Raw genomic sequence first — 26,418 nt, 5'->3', positions numbered from 1 at the left:
AACACGAGCGTTGAGTAGCCAAATCAAGGATCCAACCAACTCACAATAGCGGGAAGCATCCGTCAAGGGAGAATCTGAGTGTGAAGTGGCCTTCCACTTCGGTCCATAAGAGTAGAAATGGTCCGACAAGTCTCCATCTCAAAAGTCACCAAGAGCTCCTAAATGTTATCTCTGTTGAGAGATGAAGATCCCCCTCTAAGATTGATAAATCTCGTGACCCAAGAAGATATGAAGAAGCCCTAAATCCATCATCTCAAACATCTAATGTAAAGTTATCTTGGTCTCGTGGACCTTCTGTGCATGATCCCCATTCAGAATCAAATCATCAACATGTTGAGAATAAAGGCCTCGTGCCTTTAAATGTGCTCGGGTGTGAACACACCCTTAACACTTCTACTTACACATATATATATCTATCTAAAAACCTAAAGGTACACACTCGTCATTGTACCTAAACACGTGCACTCTCTCTGCTCTGCTCTGCTCTATCTCACTCTCTCTGTCTCTCACCGTGCGTAACGACTATCTGTCTCAATCCCTGTGCCTAACCCGTCACTACAAACTGGTATCAGAGCTGCGGTTAAGGAGTTTGTACTTCTCGGAGTTTAAGCAGGAGCTGACAAGCAGGCATACAGGTCGTGAGGTTGTTTTCCGACCTGGCAAGCAGGCGGGAGACAGTTGATTGCAGCAATTGACGAACGATAGGCAACCTCAGACAACACATTGCAGACGACAGCAGGACCAGACGACTGGTCCAGTGTGGACCAGCGAACAACAGTGTGCTGCAACAGACGTGACAGGCAGCAATCGCGACCAGGCGCCAAAAGGTGCACGCAACAAGGCGACACGGCTTCACGACTATGCTAACGACCAGCGGATGCAAACGAGCACGACTAGCACGGATGGAACCAGCAATGGGGCTCACGATGCTCGACTGACGAGTCAACGGACTTGTCATCTATTTCTTTTTCCCAAAAAAAAATTGAAAAGTCCTCTCCCTTCTAACCAAGGTTCACGCACACAAGCACAAAATCTCAAATCTGTGTAAAATTGAACCAAAATTTTGGGGCTTTTTCCAAATTTGGAGATCTCAACACTGAATTGGACAATCTGACTCAGAAATTGCAAAGTCGGTGCACATTTGCCTGGGAATTTTAGGGCTTTTCACATTTTAGTGAAATTCTTTCAATTTCATTGAAATTAGTGCACGCAGGACTTGGAAAATTTGGGGATTTGTCCAGATTTGGTGTGAGCAAGATGCAACAGTGATATTTGTCTCAAAAATTGCAAGAATTTGTAACATTTTGTCCCGACATTTGGGGCTTTTAATGTACATGCACAAATTGGGCTGAAATTTACCCAATTTCTTGACATTGATGCACATTGGACCCCATGCAATTTGGGGCTTTTGCAGTTTGGGTAAAATTTGTGCAACATTTGGTCAGTTTATGTACATGCAAGTTGAATTCCACGCAATTTGGACATCAACACTTGGTAAAATTTGGGGGTTATGCTGAAATTGCTCTATTTTGGCAAAATTGGCATGTTCTATGCATGACAGAGAAAATGCAGATGTGTGGTTGATGCTTTGAGCACAAAAATTTTGGGATTTCTGACCATTTGTGTCAAGTTTTATGCCCATGGATACATGTACAACAGAAATTGCAGCTAAAATTTGGGATTTCTCATGTAATTTGGTGCATATTCCCTTGGAACAGCTGTAATCAGTTGTGGAATGTTATAGCACATGGTTTGGAGCTTCTGACAATTTTATTACAGATCTGAAATCTGTGCTTCTGCATGGTCATTTATTACTGGTTGGTACTTGTTTGTACCTTGGTCACTTGGGTGATAGTTTTGGGCCTGCATTTACTTCTTCTTTTCATTTGGGCTGAAAATCATGGCTGGCAGCAATGACAGCAGTAATCTGATGCACATAAAGCTTGAAGATGCAAATAACTTTGCAGTTTGGCAAAAGCAGTGCTACAATATCCTGTTGCAAAAGAAGCAGGCAAAGCCGATCAAAACCAAAGGGACCAAGCCCGCGGACATGGAACAAGACGATTGGGATGAGTTAAATAAGCTTGCACACTCAACCATAAAGCTATCAATTTCTGATGCCTTGTTGTTCAACATTGAAGGTTTGGATTTTGCATATGCTATATGGACTAGACTGGAAGAACTGTATGCACAAAAGAGTACTGCAAGCAAAGTGTATTGGCTGAAAAAGCTTATGGATTTGCATATGAAAGAGGGTACAGCAATGTCCACTCACTTGAGTGAGTTTAACTCCATTTTCAGCCAGCTAGTTGCCTTGAAGTTCATGATTGATGAGGAATTTAAGGCTACTTTATTGCTTTGCACTCTACCAGAGAGTTGGGATACATTCAGGACTACTATGAGCAATTCTAATGTGATCCTTTTACAAATGGAAGAAAGAGAAAGGAAAAGGCAAGAAGACAAATAATAGCAAGAAAGAGAAGAACAGCAGTCAGCCTAAAAAGAGCAGTGTCAAAATTGAAGAGGTGAATATAGTCACTCATGACAGTGATAGTGGGAGTGACGTACTCTTTGTCTCTTCACACTTTGGTGCACATGCTTTACTTGCAGATACAGATGATGACATGCATACCTAGATTCTCGATTCAGGTGCTTCCTTTCATGTCACCTCTCATCGTGAGTGGTTCTCTGCCTATACAGGGGGTCGACATGGTGTTGTTCATCTTGGGGACAACTATGCATGTGACATTTCAGGTATTGACAGTGTGCAGTGATAATTTCAGCATGGCTGTGTCTTTACACTTTAGCATGTACGGCATGTACCTGCTCAAGAAGAGCTTGATCAGCACAGGGCAGCTAGATGATGATGGTTTTCATACCACCTTTGATGATGAAAAATAGAAGATCTATAAGGGATCAAGAGTGATTGCCAAAGGTTGCAAGAGTGATACTTTGTATCCACTTCATCTATCTAGTGTGCGTGACCATATTGTTGCCGTGACCGAGCAGCCAAGTGTTTCTTTGTGGCATGGCCGGTCGGGACACATGAGTCAAATAGGAATGAAAGTGCTTTCTCGTTTGGGTTACTTGCCTTGTCTTCATTATGCTGGTTTTGAGCACTGTGATCATTGTATTTATGACAAACATGCACAGACGTCTCATAAAAAGTCTCTTTCTTTGAAATCTTCTCCTCTAGAGTTAGTACATTCAGATGTATGTTAGATGCTAGGATTATCTTTAGGAGGAAATAAATATTTTGTCACCTTTGTTGACGATGCTACATGAAAGGTGTGGGTTTATCCTATTCGTAGCAAGGATGAAGTGCTTGACAAGTTCAAAATATTTTTGGCACTGGCTGAAAATCAGACAGATAAGACACTTAAGTGTCTTCGCTCTAACAATGGTGGGGAATATGTGTCCAAGGCCTTTCAGGCATTTTGTGACAGCAAAGGGATAAAGAGAAAGCTCACACAAAATGGAGTTGCAAAGCGTATGAATCGGACCATACAGGATAAGGTCCATACGATGCTGTCTTATGCTACATTACCCCATGGTTTTTGGGCAGAGGCTGTTATGACAGTCATTCATTCACTTAATTAATCGGTCACCAAACAGGTCTTTGGGTGGGGGGGAGGGGGGTCCCCAAGAAGCGTAGTCGGGCAAGCCACCTTCATATGCTCATCTAAAAGTGTTTGGTTGCAAGGCTTTTGTGCACATTCGTAAAGAAAAACGCAGCAAACTTGAGCCAAAGTCTTGTAAATGCATTTTCCTAGGATATGGTGATAAGGGTGAAATGGGGTATAAATTGTGGGATCCTGAGAAAAGGAAAGTAGTACGGAGCAATGATGTTATCTTCCGGGAAGATCACATGTATGCATAAACAGCCCGAAAAGACTGAGGAGGTCCATAGGGTTGTATTCCGGGAAGAGATACCTTTTGGGCAGCAAAATGTGCCCGCTATACAGCAGCAAATACATGCTGTAAATGAACCTGTAAATGCAGAAAATGATCAACCAGCTATTGCCCATGAAAATGAGCCACTACATATACAGGAACAGCCAAGACAGCAAGCTGTTGATGCTGATTTGCAGGCTGAAATGCCAAGACAGCATACTGAAAATTGAAATTTGCAGGAACAGCCAGCAAACAATGACCATTGGGTTAGGAGATCGTCTAGGGCTACTAGACAACCTGACATACTTTTTCCTTGTGCAAACAATGTGGTTGATTATGTCATGTTGACAAACTGTGGTGAACCGTCTTGCTTCAAGGAAGCAATGAACAGACCGGACAGTAAGAAATTATATAAAGCCATGTTGTCAGAGATGGAATCTCTTGAGAAAAATGGCACTTGGGACTTGGTGCAGTTGCCTAAGGGGCAAAAAACACTTCCATGCAAATGGGTTTACAAGATGGTCACTTCTGGTTCTCAAGATTGGTTGCAAAGGGGTACAAGCAGAAGTATGGAATTGACTTTGATGAGATTTTCTCTCCTATAGTCAAGATGACTACATTGAGAACCATTTTGGGCTTGGTTGCAGTTGAGGATATGGAACTCATACAGATGGATGTAAAGATTGTCTTTTTACATGGTGATATGCATGAGGACATATATATGCAACAACCTAAAGGGTTTGTTGAATAAGGGAAAGAAAAGATGGTATGTAAACTCAAAAGGAGTTTGTATGGGCTAAAACAAGCACCAATAGAATGGTATCATCAGTTTGATACATTCATGTAGTCCCAAGGCTTTCATAGAAGTCAAGTGGATCACTGCTTGTACACCAAGAAGGCAGCACATGGCAGCCTGATTATCTCGGTTTTGTATGTTGATGACATGCTGATTGCTGGCAGTGATTTTCATTGCTGGCAATGATTTTCATGCCTTGGATTCACTGAAGCAAAGTCTTCATGGCAGTTTTAACATGAAGGATCTTGGTGATGCAAATTACATTCTTGGCATGCGAATACTCAAAGATAGGTCGACAGGCTTACTCTATCTATCTCAGCAGGAGTATATCTCCAAGGTTTTGCAACGTTTCAATATGGAGGGGGGGAAAACAATCGGGGTTCCATTGCCTCCATATGTAAAACTCAGTGCAGAGGACAACCCTACATCTGATGATGAGAAGGCTGAAATGGCCAAGATACCATATACTTATGGTTGCTACATGTCTTGACATTGCCTTTACAGTGGGAGTGGTTGTTAGAAACATGGCAACCCCTGGCAAGAAGCATTAGGATGCAATGAAAGGTATTATGAGATACCTCAAAGACACAAAGGAGTTGTACATCTGCTTTGGAAAGCAGAAGGCATCTGCTGTTGGCTTTACGGATGCAGACTATGCTGGTCATGCGAATTGCAGAAAGTCCACTTCTGAGTATGTGTTTACTTTCATAGGAGGAGAAGTCTCTTGGATCTCCACGCTACAAAAGTGTGTTGCATTGTCTACTGCAGAGGCAGAGTATGTGGCTGCCACTAAGGCATGCAAGGAGGCTTTATGGCTTTCACGTTTGGTGGGAGAGCTTGGCATCACAGAGTTGCATGTTCTTCATTGTGATAGTCAAAGTGCTATCATGCTAGCACGGAATCCTGTCTTTCATGCAAAGACAAAGCACATAGAGGTGAAGTACCACTTCATTAGAGATGTACTTGACCGCAATGCATACAGATGATAATCCTGCAGACCTTCTCATGAAGGGTCTTCCAACAAAGCAGTTTGCTCATTGCTGACATATGATGGAAGTTTGATAGATATATGTATTTCAGCTTTGTACATACCTAGACTTAGCTGATTTTTTTTCTCCTTTTAAGAGACATTGCCTTTAGGTGGAAGGTTGTTGGGAATAAAGGCCTCGTGCCTTTAAATGTGCTTGGGTGTGAACACACCCTTAGCACTTGTACTTGCACATATGTATCTATCTAAAAACGTGCACTCTTTGCTTTGCTCTATCTCACTCTCTCTGTCTCTCACTGCGCATAACAACTGTCTGTCTCGATCTCCGTGCCTAACCCGTCACTACATAATACAAACAACACACAACCAACCTCTGAAGTGTGCACATAAAGTTGCGGATTGGCCTTGGAGCGTCGATATCCCAACTTTGACTGAAGAAATGAGTTAATCTTCTCATTCCATGCACGCGGAACCTGCTTGAGACCATACAAGGCCTTCTTCAATCTGTAAACTTTCCCATCCAAGGATCCAAAGCCTCCTACTCTACATAGATCTCCTCTTGCAAGTCACCATTGAGAAAGGCGGACTTCACATCCAACTAATAGACAGGCCATCTAGGCAAGAACAGCGTGAATAGTCACCATATGAGCAATGGGGGCAAAAGTATCATGGAAGTCGATGCCTGGGCGCTGAGCAAAACCTTTAGCAACAAGGCGAGCCTTGTGCTTGTCCAAAGAACCATCGCTAAGGCACTTGGTCTTAAAGACCCACTTGACGCCAATCACCTTCTTGTGAGAGAAACAAGGCAGAAGAGACCAAGTGTCATTTCTCTCAATAGCCTCCAACTTAGCTTCCATAGCCTTCCGCCAATGGTCAAACTGCAAAGCCTCCTTTACTGAAGTGGACTCTCAAACCTACATAACACGGATCATCAAACAATAGTTAGAGCAAACAAGCTCCGTAGAATGTGCATGGTGCCTCTGTGACCGCCACGGGTCATCCTATGGTTCCCACTCCTCAGAGACCCCTCGATCCCTGAATCTCGGAGTGTGTCACGGGCCCAATGAGGAGGCCAAACCTCTTCCCGTCGCTCTCTCTCTGTCGAAGACTCAAGTACATCCAAAGACGAAAGCTCCACTAGGGTGGTTGGTAAAAGGGAAGACTCTGAATCAGAAGAAGAATCTCCATCAGAAGGCTCTGGCTCCAAAGGAACTGTCTTAGGAGCCCAACTCTCCCCTGGATCTCCAAGGACAGGGTGCTCCTTACTCCCCTCTGTGGCCAGAACTTCCACGAACCATACATCTCGGCTCGTGTAGATCTCGGCTCATGTAGACGTCCCGTTTGACAGGATCAAACAGACAATAACCTTGGAGCTGAGAGCTGTAGCCAACGAAAACCTGTCGTCGAGAAGCCGCCTCAAACTTGTCATGCTGCATCTTTGAGATATGCATATAGGCATCACACCCAAAGATCCTGAAATACGAGACATCATGCTCAGTCCCAAAGTAAGCCTCAAAAGGTGTCATCTTGTCAACGGCCGAAGTGGAAGATCGATTGAGAATGTGAATTGCAGTAGCCACTGCCTCGGCCCACAAAAACTGAGGTGTTTGTCAGTGCTCCATCATGATGCACGCCATCTTGATCACACTTCGGTTCTTCCGATCCAAAATGCCATTTTCTTGAGGAGTATTGGTGTTAGCAAACTCTTGGTGAATACCCCTATCTGCACAAAAACGCGCAAACTCATTAGACATAAATTCACTGCCCTTGTCCGAACGCAAGGTCTTCAATCACCGGCCAGATCAATTCTCCTCAAAGAGAAGCCAATCCTTGAAGTGAGAGAAAGCCTCTGACTTCAATGTCAAGAAATAGACCCATGTCATCTTGCTATAGTCATCTACGATCAACATGAAGTACCAACTCCCCTTTAGGGACTCCGTCCTCATTGGGCAACAAAGATCCGTAGATACAAGCTCCATAGGTGAAGTAGACAACCGCGCGAAGCTTTGTTGGGAATCGCATCCCAGTGTAGTTTCCCACGAATGCAGGAGACACAAGGTTGAGGGTTCATCACTATGTCCGGCAAACCTCAAACAAACGAACCTCGAGACGTCTTCCGAAGGTACTCATAGTTCACGTGACCAAACCGAGCATGCCATAGCTCAGACTATGTCTGAGAGAAGTAAGAAGAAGAGAGGTATGAGCTGTAGAAGACTTCAATTTGTAGATGCCATTCTTCTCATAATCTGCAAAGAGAACTTGCCTCGATCCACAATCAAGGACTCGAACAGCATCACTGTCAAACTCCACCAAGAGGCCAAAAGAACAAATCTTATGGACCAAAAGCAAATGATACCCTAAGCCCGGCACATGCAACACTTCCGAAGTGTGGGTACCACCACATCTATCTGGAATCAGCTGCATCTTACCCCGCGCAACAATAGACACAGAAGAGTTGTCTCCAATCAAAATCTGCCCACGCGAAGGTCGCAAATGGGCAACACCAATGGAAGGAGTCATATGCCGTGAGGCACCACTGTCCACGATCCACTCTCAAGCCTGAAAAGCTGTCATTGCAGCATCAGAAGTCTTCGGTGTAGGAGTTCTCAATGACTGCTAAATGTAGAAAAGTAGCTGATAAGGGTGTAACCACCGCTCCAGAATCCTTCGTATCCTTCTTCTTGGTGTCCTTCTTGCCTTTGTCGAGGCAATCTTTCTTCCAATGTCCGATCTTACCACAAATATGGCAGGTCAATTCCTTCTCCTTGTACTTCTTGGATTTGTTGTCCTCCTTTTTCTTTTGGTCCTTCCCCTTCTTCTGAGAGACTTGATCAACCAAAGCCTCTGACTTGGAAGCATTCTGTCCCTTCACCTGTTCCTCTTGGTCCAAGACCATAGGAACCAACTTTTCCACCGAAGAGTTGACTCCCACCCTAATGCAATAAGAGCAAAATAAAAGATACCGAATCGTGGCAGCAATTGGGACAATAAAGTGATTGCCATATCTTCAAAGAAAATAGACTTCCCTGCATTTTGAAGCTGCCAAAGCTTGTTCATGTGTTCCCGAAGCGAAGAAGACTTATTCATGGACAAGGTCCACATCTGCACCTTCAAAGAAACCCTCTTCATCAGGGTCATCCGGTTCATCTAGTCGAGCTCCAGCCATATCTCTAGAGCCACCATCGAGTGCTCAATGTGAGCTATCACGGCTGTAGTGCAAGACAGAAAAAGAAAAGAAAGAATCCTGGCATTCAGTTTGTCCCAATGAGACTAGGCCTTGGTCAACTCCGCACAAGCATTGGAAGAGAGTTTGGACTCATCTCTTACCGAGGGCCTATTAACCTCCTCCATCACAAGCTCCGCCAAATCATAAGACTCCAGAATGGCCAACATCATCACCCTCTAAACACAGTAATTGTCACCATCAAGATTCTGATCAAATGAAAGAGCCAGTAGGACAGGCGCCTTCCTATCCATGATCGCTTGGAACTCCAAATCAATCTCTGCAGACATGTTCAACTGCAATGCCTGCACAAACGCAAAATCAGCCCCCTCTCACTATGTAAACATAGCCCGTTGGGGCTATTTCCTTCGCTTCCCGAACCTTCTTCAGCCACCGGAGGCAATGAAAAGGTAAAATCTGCAGTGGAAGGCCTAAAGCACAGCCTTCCTCCCCTTCGAACAACAATAACCTGCAGCAAATTCACCAGCTAGACTCCTTTCCCACACGCCCACACTAGCTTCAACCTTGTTCCGATGCGCAACCCTCCCACTCACCCTCGAATGCTGAAAACACACCCTTGTGTCGCGCTGAAATCTCCTCTTCAAGTAGATTCTTCAATCAAGTAGTCCGATTTCACCGCTGTGATACCATGTCAGAGTGCACGATGCGGAAGCATAGGACAAAGACTAAGAGAGAGTTAACATAGAGAGAAGAGAGAGAGAGAGAAAAGGAGACTGTGTAACGCAGAAAATCTGCAATGTAGTATGCTGTATAGGAATGCAGAAATATACACGGGTGGGTGCAAAGAAAATATGTGCGTGTGTCTCCACCTTGAGAACCTCCATCTCTGTCAGCCCGGGTGATGTCCATCTCTGTAATCAGTCTCTGTCAGATCTCAATATTAGAATGTGCGTCCAAGTGCTGGACTAGACTGCTATAAATAGCAAAGAAAATAATCGCGAAAAATGGGCAGACTGCATAGAAAACCTGGCCGACTGCTACTGTGCCACGTGGCACCTATCCGACTGTTGCTGACGTAGCATCGACTGCACTGCCTACTGCAATACTGTTGTCCAAGAAATGACATCTCTAATAGAATGACATCTCTAACACAACAATGCAAATGGGAAAAACGTTTTCAAGGTTGGTGGGAGTCTACTCCAGCCATTATGAGAGAGGAGGAGGTTGTTGGAGAGCAAGGAGAGGTTGCTGATGTGATTTACAACCACTAGGGATCAATCCTACAGCATGTGATAGCAATTTGGAGCCCTCCGCGAGCAGGTAATAGTAACCCAAGGTCCTTATGGAGCAAATGACAACACATAAAAGGGGGACAACAGTATGTCTCGTAGTCCTAAGCTGTAGGTGACAACTTCCGCGGCTTTTTAACAGGGCAGCAACAGTAAATGACTGATTTTCTTCAGTTCTTCGCAAAGAAAGTCTGAATTTTCTCTCCTCAGCATTCTCTCTCATCTCCCAACCTTTCTACAGCCTTGCTTCAAAAACTACAGCATTGAGATCACGAGAGGCTAAGAGATTTCAGATTTCTCTGCTGTAAACCTTAATCTGCAACAGAATTTAGGGTTTAGCAGCAACCTCGAGAAGCATGCCAAAAATTGGAAGCTTCAAGACTTGGATTCAATAGGCCTGAAGTTGTTTTCAATCAAATTCAAGTAGAGGGACCAGCAAATCAATGAATTTGGGGCATTTTCCATCTCCATCAAAGCAGGTGAAGGCGAATTAATTGCCCAAATCAAGGGGCAAATCAAATTGAAGAATTGCTGGTCATTTTGGACAGCAAGGGGGGTTGGAATACCGAAAGGGATTGGGAAAATCCCATTGTACATCAACTTCTTCCTCAATTAAGTTAAAGAAAGTTAATTTACATTTCTCAATTTCGTAATAAATGTTGTTGCTATAAGTTCTACTCAAGGAATTCCATCCACAGAAGGAAGGCTGGTTTCATATGACTTACTGACAAGATTGGCTTCACAACCTTTGTGCCAAAGGAGATCCTCTCACCATTGGTGACAATTCCTTTATACCTATGAGTACAATCGACACAAGTTGCTTCACAGAGGACTTCTACTCTGCTTGACTTGGTTCACACTAACTTGTGTGAACTTATGAGTACAATCTCCCTCAAGAAGGCCAAGTATCCAATGCTTATTGTTGATTATTTTAGCAAGTATGCATGACCTTATTTCTTGGATGTTGTAAATGTAAACCAATATAGGAATTAATGGAACACAATGGACTTAACAACTTCACAATCTCAACATGACTACCTGTTTTTTTGTTACATGGCATCACGTCTGCAAGCTGATTGCATTAATGTTAATGATGGCCGACATGATCATACTTAAGGCATTTATAGGCCGATTGCTCCCTCTAAGTCATCTTTGCATACATCATTACTTGCAAGCTGATTGCTCCCTCCTCCAAGTCATCTTTGGATACATCATTACTTGCAGGTCCTATTGAAGAAAGGGAGTCGGTGCCAAGGTCCACACAACGAGTGAATCATTGTTATCTTGTATTGTCTCTTGTATTGGTATATGGATTCCATTTCCTAAGCATTCTTCTTCTAAGTTCTTTTGCAATGTTTATTTTTCTTTGCAGTCTCTCTCTTCTTTCTTGTGTTGTGCAATCTAATACAACAAATTCTCACATTTCCATCATTGCACCCACTTCTAACAAGTTTGTGGTCATTCTTTTGCTTTGATATATGGATTCCATGGCTTGATTTCTCATTCTCCCGCTCCATGTATTCTTGCTCTCTTTGTTTAATACTTTGTGCATTCAGCAAATGCTTTCTTTTGCTTCCATTGCCCATCTTTTTCTCACAAGGTCAAGCAAAGAGAAAAACAACGATCCATTTCAACATGTGGCTACTAGCTACATTTGACAATGTCATAGTGGTGATCAAGCATTGGGATCATTATTGGGGCGGATTGTGATCAACATCATCTATCACATCTTCTCTTGTCTCTTCGACAAGGAGAGATCCAAATCTTCTCCTAGTGAGTCATCGGTGACATCATAAGTGTGCAACAACATGAGTGTAAGCAAGTGAAAGGGCATGGAGTAGAATGTTCATGGCTGCACAAAATTGAGTGAAGATTTGTCATGACTAATCATGATTATCAAGGACACGCTCTACGAATGCAAAGTGTGGAAGTGTGCTAAATATCCTATGGCTTAGGTTGCTTAAACCTACACCTTATATACATCTCACAACAATTGTTTTAGTATGAAATTTCAAGATTGTTTCTACCGTTGGATTTTCTTGTTTTTCTCTTGAATTGTATATTCAGAACATAGTGTCTTATAGTTGGTATCAAAGCCAACTCTCAAAGACCAAAAGATTGATTGGAGTCGAGGATCCACAATTTTTGCATTTAATCTACAATGATGCTACAAGAGGTCTACTACCATGGAGGCTTTGCATAATGCGCTCATGATGCAAATGGAGGCAATGATGCTTTGGCAAGGCTTGCACTCCTTCGAAGTAGATAAGTTCTTCACAATTAAAGGTCTTCCAACTTCGAGGGAAGGCTGCCAACTTGGGGAGGCACATAGAGGACAAGCTAGATGTCCCGTTTGATGGTCCCAACTTTGACGAGCAACGTCTTTCGTGCTGGGAACAACTCAATGGCATTTAGTACAAGAAGGTACCTAGCACAACCAATGAGTTCCTCTCCTAGCATGTATACAAGATCACTCACCTAGTCCTTACTATAAGACTCACAACCCTAATTCACAACTCAACAAAAGATTAGAGAACCCAAGAAAGGCTAAAGAGACCCTCAAATCTTAGTTACAACAATTAATAGAGATTTGTACAAGTATCGGCTCCAAGAGCCCAAGTATGAACCAACACAAAGTTGCCTAGCTATCATATGCAAGACAGCTCATCACTCCATCTCCATCTACCTCGAACACTCTTCACCTCATTCCCCCAACAAACACTCCGGTTTGCCTCAATCTTGCATACACTAAGTTCATAGTACCTGCTCTCTACTGCTCCTCACAACTCACCACAAACAAAAGAATATGCAATTGCTCATCTCTTGGTCTACCATGATGATCACCACCATGAAGTCCCAATAGTCACCATCAATCTTGCTTTATGCAACATTCATCAACGTGCAGCGAACTCGTCACGTCAGCTAGACACTTAATTTGTTTGCCACATTAATGAGTAATTCGTGCGACATTTTTTTGTATGCTCACCACTTTCGATCAAATAAAATTGGCCGACTTAGTGACATGCCAAGTCAGCAGATTTTGTAATTGTGTTCATTGAGCAAAAAAAGCATAGCCTCGACCAAGTGCATCATGTGATGACCCGCTGCAATGATCTTCAAGTCTCAATCCTATTGCCTATAATCTTGCACATCATGACTAGCCACCACCTTCTCTTTCCATGTGGTTGTCCCACCATATCATCTGCCTCTGCCTAGCCCATCACTTGCCTGGCAATTGAGCATGTGCATGTGGACATTGCCCAAGTGCATTACACTTAGATGGTTCATTGTAACCAGCCTGTTCACTGGGAAGGGCGGTAGTGTACAACCAAAATATATAAATGCTTTCACTCAATTAACAGTCACCCACTTTACCTGAACTTAAAGACACAGAATCAAGAAGACATACAAGAAGCTAGAATGCTCCTGTTGCAACACATACACCCTGTTGGCCCCTAAGTTAGACGCCCCTTGTGGTATTTCTTTATTTTTAAAAAGAGAAAGTACAATGGGCTGTCTTTCACCTATTCTGGGTGAAATTTGACAGCATAACAATACAATCACTGACCCAAAACAAGTTGACCAGGAGGGGAAACTCTGCCCAAGTCTGAAACTTCTGGTTGGAGTGCAGAATTGACCATTCCAGCCTGCTGTAATTACTGGTTCGGACCTGTTCTGAAACCTATTTACAACTCATATTGTTCCCTGTACTATTCAGCCCACGGTAATGACTGGTTCAAACCTGTTCCGACACCTGTTCTCAGCTCATATTGTTCCCTGCACTATCCTGCATCATCTGGGCCAAGTGCCCCTTGATTTTGACATCAATTGGGCTCTGAAATACCCTCTGAACAGTCCAGAATCAGTTCTGGTTTAGTGCTGTTTCAGGCACTTGCTTGGTGAGGTTACCACCCTCACCTGTCCCTGCTAGGAACTGCAAACAACTGCTCTTGTTCCTGGAGAAAGGAGGCTCTTGCCTCATGCAAAAACAGCATATTCCACACAGCTGTACCTGAATCAGAAGAAAAGCCCTTGATTCTGCAGCATAACCATACTGTCAGGGAGAGAGAGAGAGAGTAGGAAGCAAGCCCAGCCCTCTGTGCACCATAGACAAGGTAGACCAGCCCTCAAGAGCTCTCCATCTGCAGCTGCCTTCCACAAATGAGCCCCTTTCAGCCCAAAAACTGCACGCCAGCCCTCTTTAAAGAGGTAAGTGCACACATTTGTGCCAAGTGGCAGCACTAGAAGATATTTCCCATTCTAACATTCCGGTTTAAAATTCTCCATGCTCGGTGCAGAATTTGACCTTAGCACAAACCAGAGGATTAATCCTCGTGCAAAAACAAAGATAATGACGCGAACAGATTTTGAGGTCCAAAAATAGTAACTCCCTAAATTTTAGGAGTTGCTTCCATTGCATCCCACTAGTCTTCTGACCATCTTTGCGGACTATGGCTACATCCAAATTTGCAATGTAGCTCAACTGAAAGTGAATTTCCACTGATGACCCCACATGGACTAATCTCTTGGAGATTTGTCCATCTTCACTTTGAACTAGTCTCTTCCAAGCTAGTTCTTCAACACGCTTGTCCATATACACTTTCACAAGTCTCTTCCAGGCTTGTCAATCTACAGTGCCATCAGTCTCTTCCAGACTTGTACTGGACCTTAACTGTCCAGTCTTGACTCACTAGACATTCCTGTCTGTTTCACATACTAGCCATGCAACTCGGGCGTTTAGATTTCAAGAGGGATCCTTCTAAAATGAAAAACCAAATAAAATATGTAATAAAGAAATCAACAAAAAGGTACTAGTTGTCACAGTCTTGTGACATTCATGGTTTTTGCAAGGGGCATTTTGAGTTCAACGGTAAGTGAAATGTGTATTATGGTTATGTTGATTGCAACAAGTCCACAGATGCATGAATCTATTTGGAGGGGACCTCAACTAAAGGAACGGTTGGCCAATTGGGCACTTTTCAATTTGTGATTCATAGCCTTCTTTGGAGGATCTAGCTATTGATGTCACATGAATGCAATTGGTGAGTTTTATAGTTGCTTGAACAATTACAAGCACATAAGTTGCTTGCTCAGTATGACTAGGCACTATGGTTGGTAATCTAATTCGGATGGATACTTATGGTGGCATTGGCAAGTAATAAAGAACAAAAACGTTTTGAGAGTGAACACTACAAGTGAAGTTTAGGCACTGATTTCCATGGGCTAGAGCCTTGTAGCCATCTTCAAGATTCTACTTGCATGTTTGTGGATTTGGATGGACGCAACCCAACTAAGAACACTTGTAATTCTAGTGGAAAGAGCATAGCACTTGATAACATGGATTGTGTTGGACAAGAAATTGCTTGTTGCAAGATTGCATGACCTGTCAAATAAGTCGTGGGTAGCTGATCGTCACATTGAAAATGTTGCGTGCATTTTCACTATTATATTTGGCTAACCTAGGAAGACATACTATATGTCTAGTTAGAAGTTTTAAAACGCAACAAACTTTTAATGTCTTTGGCAAGGAAAACAATGATCCATTTCAATTGGCTGGTTGGCTGCCATGGTGCATGACCGTATGTGTGGTATGACCTATCTCTTGCACAACAATGCAATCAATGCATGTGCATGGGCATCTCTCCCATCCCATCTCAACTGCAATTGGAGGAGGAGCTAGAGATGGAGCTAGTGAACTACTAGAAACAATACATGAACCACTAGATGCGCACTTAACAGTTGACTCACACAATAGGGCTTGTAAGCCTAACCTTTGAGCTAGATAAATATCCCCAAAGCTATTTTGCAACCAGCACATAATGCATCATGTATAACATGCATTACACATACATAAAATCATGTTAATTAAGATAGAAAATTCAAATATCATAAACTAGAAATTTGTTATGAGACTAGAAGCAAAAGAGTTCAATCCCAAAGTCATACCATGAATTAAAAAAAAGTCACGAGGCTATGAGTATAAGAGTCCAATTCCAAAAGTCGTGCCCTATTGCAAAACATGTCATACGAAAGGCAACTTTCAACTTCCATGTCAAGGAAAACAATCTCATCTTGAGTCTTGGCCCTACTTGAAGATACATTGCTGCTTTCATTGGACATGGGATAATCTTGTCAAATAGCGCTCGAGGGATTTTGGGATAGGGGCTGGATTGTTCATCCATATTGGACGAGTGAATAAGAAGCCTAGTCACAAAGGGGCTGGATTGTTCATCCATATTGGACAAGTGAATAAGAAGCCTAGTCACAAATTCACAATAGTTGTCTAGGACTTTCCACAAAACTTACAAGTCCATTGGCCAAACAATTAGACTTGCTCAATGCCTTCTCAAGATTTGCAACATAGAATCCACAAGCTTCATGAAGAGGATTAGGTATTGTGGTAGAGAGACACTAAGTGACCAATGGTAGCGGTATAGATGAAGAGGAAGAGAAAGGAGGAGAGGAAGAGGAGGTAAAGATAGAGAGAAAGAGGTAGATATAGATGCATATGCAGATCTAGATGTAGATGTAGATGAAAGTGGAAGAGAGAGAGGAAGAGGGAGAGAATGACTCAAAGGGAAGGAGGAAGGGTAGTAGAGGTAGATTCAAGAATCAAGAGGTACATAAAGAAAAATGTAAGATCAAATGCTCAAAGACACCTCTCTTCTAAGGAAGGTGAGGGCTAAGCAAAAAGTTCAAGTATTTGAATGGGTTGCTTGGGTCATTGTTTTATGTTGAAAGGGAACATCATACATCAACCATATGAAACCTACTAGTGCCATCGTATTGTATGGATCATATGAATCCATTCTGTATGCAAATGGAATTCAACTAGGAGCAAGCAAGTGATTCGAGGGGCATGGACTGGAGTGATCATGGCTGCACAAAATCAACTAAAGACTCGTCAAGTGATTCGAGGGGCACAGATTGGAGTAATCATGGCTGCACAAACTCAACTAAAGACTCATCATGATTGATTGTGACTATCTTGGATTGGGCAAGGACATGCTCTACAAATACAAAGTGCACGAGTGTGCTCCAGAGCTAATGGCTTGGAGTATTGATCTAGTGTCTTATATCCACAATTGTATTTTATATCATTTCTTTATTAATAGTTTAGTGTGTGTGGGCCAATGCATATTTTTCCATTACCATATCTCTCTTCAACAAGATAGACTAGATAAATTGGACAATTGCTTACGAAAAGGAAGCTTAAGAGGTGAATACTCAGTTGCAAGCTATGAAAATTTATTGGAGGGCAAGAAGATGAATCCTATAATTCTTCAAGTCCTTGTAAATGCAAAGTTATTATTAACAGTGTGAGTGCATTTCACTTCTAAGTCAAGCCCGTTTTGGCTGGCCAATTGATATTTCTGGTGTTTCCTAAGTTGGCTGACTAGTAAATATTGTTGCATTATTCTTGGTTAATTATAGGCAGCCTCTCCTCCACTACTGAATATACACTCAAATATGAGCACATTGCTTCGGTTGGAGAAAGGGAGACAGCTGCACTCTATTTGTTGCCCTCAGCTTGTGCCATCATACTACTCTTCAGCCTTGGTATATGGATTCCATTTCCCAAGTCTATTCGCTCCTTTGTGTTCTTTTATGTTCTTTGTGTTCATAGTAGTTTCTATCAGCAGTGTCTCTTGGGGTTTCTGTTGCCCCACAATTTTCTAACATGGTATCACAGCCTATGTCGCTTAGTTCTATTGGTAGCTGCTGTATTTTGACGGTTGTCTTCAAGTTTGATCATATGTAGACTGCTCCAAAATTTCATATTTGCTGCTGTTCTGATACAAGCAGACTTGGGTAACAACTGTGCCCAATTTTCAGCCACCAAAGCAACCTGGCTTGTTCCCACTTACGTTTTTGCTGCCAAACCTTGCACTTTGACTAATTAAGCCTTCATTTTGCCTGAACAACAGCCATTTTGCAATCTGCTATGTATGTTTGCTGATTTTGTAGTTGATTTCCCCTTTCTTTCACAAGCTTGATGTTAGCAAATTAGTCAACTCATGAGTGAGTTTGTGCATGTGTTGTGGGCTGGGCACATTGTTGTATGCTTTCTTTTTGGCATTTGTTTTGTGAGATCTACAACTAGCAAACCTGATTATTTTATTCATTTATTGCTGGCCGTCAACTTTAAGCTGGTCATGGCCTACTTATAGGCTGATTGCTCTCCTCCAATCATTTGTCACTTGTAGGTCTTGTTGGAAAGAGGGAACCAATGCCATTGCATGTACACCCTATAACTCACTATTGTATGCTATTGTCGCACGTCTTGGTATATGGATTCCATTTCCTAAACATACTTCCGAGTTCTCAGTCTGCATTTTTGTGATCTGCTTCTGTGCTTTCTGGATTTAACGCTCCTACAGGTTAGGCAACAGTATTTTCAAGCTTCTAACAATATTTGTTGGCTACACTCTACCTGATTCCTCCTTTTCTGGATTTTCACAAGTCTAGCCTGATCTTCCCTATTTGCAGCAATCATTTTGTGATCAGCTACTATCTACAACGTGTGAACTTGTGATCCGTACAATCTATGCTGTGTTTGGCTGTATACTCTCTCTCTTTGTCTTCTTTCCTTTATCTTCTCATCCTATCCTCTTCAAATGACCCCTCCCTACTACTCTATTGGTGATAAACTTCATGGCCCTAACTATATTGCATGGAGTGCTGTTATGAAAGCATGGTTTGCGCAAAAGTGATTATGATATGTGGTTTCACGAGCTATTGTACAACCCAAGACTACAACTCCTCTTTCAAATGAGTGCGATCATGTCAACTATGAGGAAGTTGTGCTTACACGGGAACAAATAAAGCTTGTGTGTTTTCCGCTCTTCTCCGATGCTTCTAAAGAGGTGGTCATGAGGACATGTATCTTTGAAACCTCACTTAACATGTGGATTAATTTTTAATCACATGCTTAAAGTAAATGTTGCACATGTGAGGTGTAACTAGGGTTAGAGTAAATTTACGAGCCCAAGACCCAAGGAAATCACGAGATGTCAGAGGCAAAAGTTACTATAAGTTATACCGCACAGATACTTCGTGGTATCTGGTGCCAATTGTTGGCCTCGGTCATTGATTTGGCCATAAGTGTCAGTTGGTGACACTAGAGAAGTGGCATTTAATGGTACCTAACGCCAATCTAATGGTCAAAGATAGCCCATAGATACTCCGGAATGGAAGTTGCCTAGCTAATTTAATAGTCAAATTATTTTTCAAGGCACTAAAATAATTATTAGATTTATTTTCAATATTTAAAGACTGAAAATTAATATTTAATTATAGATAATGTTGGAAAAACCGTTTGGGAAGGCTGCCACATATCAAAAATGCCCATAAAAGACTGAAAAACGTCTTTAAAGGCTGGAGAGACATTTTAGTGCATTCAACCTGCAAGAGAGAGGGAGGAGATGTTGTTGGTCTAATTTACAGCCATTGGAGGACCTTCTAAGGCAACCAGGGGCAGGAGAACACCAATCAACAGCAAGTGACAGCATCTGCAGGCTGTTGAGTCAAGGCAGCAGCAGTAAGTGACTGAGTTTCTTCAATTATTTGTATCTACAAGCTGTTGAGACAAGGAAGTAGCAATAAATTACTAATTTTCTTCAATTCTTCGCAAAGAAAGTCTGAATTTTCTCTCTCGTCAGCATTCTCTCTCATCTCCCAAACCTTTCTACAACCTTGCTCCGAAGATTACAGCATTGAGATTACCAGAGATTGAGAAATTTTAGATTTCTCAAAAATTAGTGTTTAGCAACAGCCTTGGGAAGCACGCCAAAAATTAGAAGCTCCAAGACTTGGATTCAATAGGACTGAAGTTGTTTTCAATCAAATTCAAATGGAGAGACTAGCAAAAATTTGGGAAATTTTTCATCTCCATCAAAGTGGATGAAAGCCAATTGACTACCTAAATCAAGGGGCAAATCAGATTGAAGATTTGCTAGTCATTTTGGACAGTAAGAGAAGTTGGAATTCCAAAAGGAATTAGGAGATTCCCATTGTACATCAACTTTTTCTTCAATTAAGTTAAAGAAATACCAAAAGGGGCACTAGTTTTGGGACCAACAAGAAATCCATTGTCCAAGATTGTAAGTTAATTTGCATTTCTCAGTTTTGTAATAAATGTTATTTCTGTAACTAAGTTGTAATCAAGGAATTACCACCCATCCGTCACGAGGACATGAAAATTTGATGCTTGGCTTATGTTTAATTGACATTTGATTAAAGGATTAATCAAATGTGCAATTAAAAGATGCATGTGTTGCACATGTGAGGTGCAAGCTACTTTCTCACAGTTGTTGGAGCATTCGCTTGGGGCTGGTACAACAGGGCAGCAGCTGATTTTGATCAGTTCTTCGTGACAAATCTCAATTTTCTCTCTCTACAGCATTCTCTCATTTCCTTCAGCCTATGCTCAGCCATTCTCAGCAATTCTCAGTCATTCGGAGGAGATCTCAGTCATTTTTTATGGGCTGATCTGTAATTTTTGCAGTAAACCCTAATTCACAGCAGAAATTAGGGTTTAGCAACCACCTTGGGATCCATGCTAGAGATTGAAGGCTCAAGGGACTGAAATCAGCAGCTGATAATTGAAGATTATCAAGGGATTTCAGGAGCCAGCCCATCCCGAATTGATTTGGGGCAGCATTTGGCCAGCCAAGGGTCAACTTGGAGAAGTCCTGGGTGAAACAAGGGGCAAATGACCCAAAAGGCTTGCTGGACATTTATGACAGTAAGAGCAATTGGTTAACAGGAGGAGATTGAAGAATCTCAAGTTGTACTCCTTTCAATTGAATGAAAGCTAAAGAAATACCACAAGGGGCGCCAATTTTGGGGCCAACACGATGTCTACTGTCCAAGAATGTTATGGTAAAGTGTGTATTTCACTTTATGTGCATTTATTTATTGCTGTAATTAACCCTTAAATCAGGTTATCACCACCCATTCCAAGAAGGAAGGCTAGTTTCACATCCATGGAAGGAAGGCTGGTTTCAAAGGTTCTATTGGTGTAAGACTCCATCAACCATGTGTGCAATGACCTTCTATGGTCAAGTCCAACATATGAAGTTTGAGCTAAAAGACACTATCCAATCTTTCTTACTTTGTGTTGCACATGTTAGCATTTGAGTCATCCCCTGGACAGGCTGTGTTAAGGTTTCTACACAATTAGGGTTTGGTACAGCAGACAGATTACAGAGCCACGTCATCAACAGACAAAGTACAATGCCACGTCAGCAGCCATCACAGAGTACAATGCCACGTCAGCAACCAGCACAGAGTATAGTGCCACGTGGCAGCCTGCAATGCAATCGGACAGTTTTTTTGGCATTATTTTATTGCAGTCGGTTGCATTTAACGTAGTAGACCTGTTTATTTTATGACTTTTATTTTTGCTTTATATAGTAGTCCTCCAACACATTGTTGGCACATTATTCAGTGATTTCAAATTCTGATCTTGAGATCTGTTGGCTAAGACAGACTGTGCTCGGGCTGACGGAGATCGCGCTCATCAAGTCGGAGACATACGCAGATATTTCCTCTATCCCCTTGTGTATTTCTGCACTCTTATACATCATACTACACCGCCAATTTTCTGCGTTTACACTGTCTCCCTCTCTCTCTCTCTCTCTCTCTCTCTCTCTCTCTCTCTCTCTCTCTATCTATCTTTGTCCTACGCTTCCGCATCGCTGCACTTTGACAGCACAGGGAAAGGATTAGCTTTAACACGTGCAATTTGAGCTTCCAGAGGCTCATCTAGTAAGGACTATGCTCTATAAACACCCTCCAAAGTTTGATGGAGTAGCCAAAACTCTCAACACCCAAACATCCTTAAAGTTAGTGAGCTTCACTCATGTGCCCTCTATGTTGGTTGAGCATGGGGTGTTCTTGAGATTACAAGGAAGACTTCCATCCTACCATGGTATAGACTCCTCCAACAAGTTATCCTCCTCCTCTGACTCTGACTCGAATCCTCCTACCAAGGCACGTAAGGGCCCATCTTCTGCTTGCTTGAGAGAAGGGCTTAGTTGATAGTAATTGAACTTTTGTTGGTATTTTGGTTGCCCACATTTAACCCTCAAACTTGTCTCCATTACTCTACATTTCCATGGTTGTTAATTGTCACGTTCAACTTTAAGTATTTAATCTCTCCATTTCTTGGAATATTTACTTCTTGAGCATACTACATTGTTTGGGGTGTTTACCGTGGTATCAGAGCTTTGGCTCAATCCTCACCCCAACATTGAGGTGCACTGGATACAAAGACGAAATTCCCTACCTCATCAACTAATGTCTGGTAGGTTTTAGAAATCCTAGAGCTAGGATTGACATCTAGGTTCATGATGGGTTGTTTCTTAACAAAGAGCAGGATTGGCTCCTAGTCCGAGCTCACATGAGGGGGACACTTTAGCATCCAGCTGAAGGCAAGGAATCCATGGTCACATATCCCCATAGTCCAAGCAACTAATAGAGATCAAACAATCATTTTTCATCAATTGTGCTTTGAAAACTGTCTAAGATAGAAATTTCTGTTCGAAGCTGCCTATACAAAGCTTCTTGGAAAATCATCTAATTTAGAAATCTTAGTTCAAAGTTTCTTGTACACCATTTGATCTCAGTTAGTGCATTCCATGTTGTTGTCATTCTCTAGCGCAATTCTACAAGTCTCTCTCTTCTCTTTCAGTCATGGCTACAAACCATAAATAAATCAGCTACTAGAAGCAACGGCGGTCTTGACTCAGGTGATGGCTGCAGCTAATGTCTTGTTAAATCCTAACTCTACCTATTGGCTGCATGTTGGCATTCTCCCTGCATGATGATGGTACGATGTCATCCAAGACAACTCTCTTCAAAAATATACTGAAGTTAAGCATGCCAGCAACAGCTGCACCGCAGGTGTTAACAGAAAATACTGCTAATAGAAGCAAGTGCAGGTATTACCACAACTTTACTCAGTTGATTGCCGCGGCTATTGCAAGGGTCTCAACTTCTTACTCCCTATTGCCCTCATAATTCTCCCTGCAGGATGCAGGTGGTTGGGTCAGCTAGTCGGATCAGTCAAGATACTTCTATTTGAAAATGTATTTAAGTTGGAGCATGCCAGAAACCACCATACAATAGGCGCAACCTAACATGCAAGTACAGAACCACTGTAAATTAGACAGCCACGGGCAGACGACAGGACATTTGCTGAAATCAGACAGCAATCATTTTGCAGAATTTTCAACTACTGAGGACAATGCATTAACATATATAGGTCCCAGGCATGCTCCTCGCCCCGAAACTGTGGATTACAAAACAGATTGGAAAGCTAAAACCATAATGAAACACCAAATGATGCTATAACCTTCAGTTCATTTTATGTTAGCTCTTCACTGACCTCTTTCTTCTTCTCTCTCCTCCGCTTAACCTCATGAAATGTATCTGCAGTCACAGATATAGTTGGAAAGTCTTAGATACGACACATCTCTCGACAAACTTGCTGCTTTCAAAAGACAGGGTAGGGTTTTTCTCCCCCACCAAAAGAAAAGGAAACTAAACACTGGACATTGCCGCTCAAAGTTTTGATATAGGCATGCAAAGGTACAAACAGAACTGTGTATTTATGTGAGAAGAAATTGTGTACTGGCTTGAAGCTGCATCAAGCTCCGCATCCAGGGCTTTTCTTGTTCACCTTAAAGCTTGATCAGGTAGCCATCTCAATATGCACAACATACACACTGCCGATGATGTGCACATTTCGATAGCCAACGAGACTCCATAATGGCAATGCATGTGCCAAGTGTCGCCTAGCCAGGGAATCCACTAATGGATGCAAGAAGTGAGACTATGATCTGTTTTTCGTGGCTTGCATGTGCAACCCTAAGAGAAGTTAATGCAGATTCCTTGGAGCGAAAGTGTCTAAAAACTATGCGCAAATATATTCAACAGCTCGAAAAACAAAAAGGGCACGGACTACGCCATTACCTATGATTGAGAAACCAGACAAAGATCCTACAACAGACAGGAAAAGAGACTCGTGCAGTACTACAGGAGGAGATAAAATGCGGATTACCTTGATTCATGAGCTTGTGCACGGCATCGTTAGGGTCCATGTTGCATTCCTTCAGCGTGTCGTAAATCTCGTCCTCGGTGTGGTTCTTCACAATTTCCTTAAGGCTTTGTACCACCTTCTTGGCAGCCGCAGGAATGGAAGCGTGGCCATGGCCATAGCTGTTATGCTGGTGGTTGCCGCCTGCAGTGGTGCTGGCGCCGGAGCTCCCAATCCTCGCGCTGATCATGGCTATAGCAAGGAAGGTGTGCGTCTGATGAGGTAAGGATGAGGTGAAGAAGCTGGGAGAGAAAAAGAGAAGAGGTGGAGGAGAAAGAAGAGAAGAAGAGGAAGCGAGTGCAGGTGAAGGAAATGCACAGGGGGGTGTTTTCCCCTTTGCTTGGTTGGATCAAACTTAAACTAAAGTTGGTAATGACGGAATGGGTGTCCCGTGCCAACTTAGACCCAATGGAGGACACTCTTATCGTTGGCATATCACTGCGTTTTTCTTCATGCTGCGTTGGATTAACCTTATAACTACGAGCTAAAAAAGGGCAAATGTAAACATTGCTCATCAAATCAATGTACAATGTAATAATGATGACAATGAAAACCTTACCTCCTTTTGCTTTTGACAAAATAAGCATGGTTACATTGTGAGTTTTTTCACTCTTGACACACAATTAAGAGATTGTGTGACATTAGCATATACCAATTGGTGAAAATTAATCTACTCCTCAATTGGGAACTTCAACGTAACATGCAACCAACCCCTCCATGTAACTTGTAGAGCCACCACCAAAGCATTAGGTTTACAAGCCTAATAAGTGGCATTAGAGTAGAAGTAACTATAAATTGACCGTTAATATTCATGTAATTCAATGCTCTCTCTAGAAGCACATAACATACATCTAAAGGAGTTGTGTTTTGCTCATTCTAGATGAACATATTGTTTTCTATCCCCTTTATAAGAATAAAAAACTTGTGATCTAGCCTTCACCTTCATCAAACTCTCTAGCACCCCACACACCCTTATTCATTTGTGGTTTGACTTCGTTTAACCTTTCTACCCTCCAAGGAAGATGCCAAAATGGCAATTGAATTGTGATGTACCCACCCCTATCCTAGCCAAGGGAGATGATGTTTAGTAGTTGCTTGGATGCTTATTCGGAATAACGTTATTTGGACCCCTAAGGATTTTCAAATTTAGCTAGTCATGTAACTTTTGAGTCTACCTCTCAATGAGGCAATTTGCCTCCAATCCACGAGGAGATCAATGTGAGGGACCTATGACCTAACAGTATATTGATCAACAATCTAGCACCCAACTAGAAGATGTCATAATGCAACCAATCCTAGCCGAGAACAGACTAATCACCACACTTGGTTCAAAGAGGGTAAGAGACAAAGGGGAGATGGGCTTAACCCCTGCCCATAAGGCAAAATCTCAACCCTAACTCCCTAAAATCAAATCCACCCATTTGTCAGACAACATCACTCTGATGATCATCCACCTGCTTTCCGCACGTGCACATGGACATGCTTAGTTATCTAATTAGGTTCTACCACATCATGAGACATATAAAATAGCTTCCTTAGTTAGCCATTATACAAGGTTTGTTGAACATCTTTAATCATTATACAAAAACAATGAAAACAGTCCTTTCCAAACAACTTTCTCTTATTAGAATAATTTAACCAATCTCTAATAAAGGTTGTTGGAATAGTTCAAACTCGTCTTGAATTCTTCCATCCTCTGATATCTTGCCATTGGATATCCACCTAAACTAGACTGAACACGCCCTTTGACTCCTCTCTTCTAATCGAAGTGCCAATCACTGTGCATGACACCTACCACTAAGGGTTTATTCTCTAACATACGATCACCAATATTACTTAAACGACCATAGCCCCATTGGTTATCATATTGCCATAACAGGAAACCTTCCTTACACGTTTAACATCTCATCTATGTGGTAGTCTACACTCTAGATGGCAATAACTAGCTAGGTGGAAGGTGTGACAATAAGACTCAACGGAGAGTACATGCCAGCATCAATGGCATCAGAATTCCCATCACATGATAAACCTCTTTCAACCACATCCACAAATAGCTAGATCTAGGCACGAGTATCAAACAACAACAATTCCACTTAAGCAACCATCTTTCAAACACAAAATTATAATAATACTTCCATGCCTGCTCAATAAAATATTCAATAC

The 26,418-nt window shown here is 42.1% G+C and overlaps 1 protein-coding gene across 1 annotated transcript in view; it reads right to left on the bottom strand.

The window, feature by feature from the left end:
• Positions 1 to 24,653, bottom strand: part of LOC148037838 (uncharacterized) — a 47,544-nt gene extending 22,891 nt beyond the window's left edge. Inside the window, exons 1-2 of the mRNA XM_087676791.1 lie at positions 24,220 to 24,653; positions 23,545 to 23,588 (exon numbers count right to left, since the gene is read on the bottom strand). Of these exons, the coding sequence (XP_087532917.1) occupies positions 23,545 to 23,588; positions 24,220 to 24,445 (270 nt within the window). The 5' untranslated portion in view covers positions 24,446 to 24,653. The remainder of the gene's footprint in view (positions 1 to 23,544; positions 23,589 to 24,219) is intronic.
• Positions 24,654 to 26,418: the final 1,765 nt, after the last annotated feature.

The sequence above is a fragment of the Lygodium microphyllum genome, chromosome 4 (assembly GCF_053477565.2).
Source record: "Lygodium microphyllum isolate KBCC chromosome 4, Lygodium_microphyllum_v1.1.10, whole genome shotgun sequence".
NCBI lineage: Eukaryota > Viridiplantae > Streptophyta > Polypodiopsida > Schizaeales > Lygodiaceae > Lygodium > Lygodium microphyllum.
Note: the sequence above shows the minus strand (reverse complement) of the source record. Positions and strands in the feature narration are given on the sequence as shown.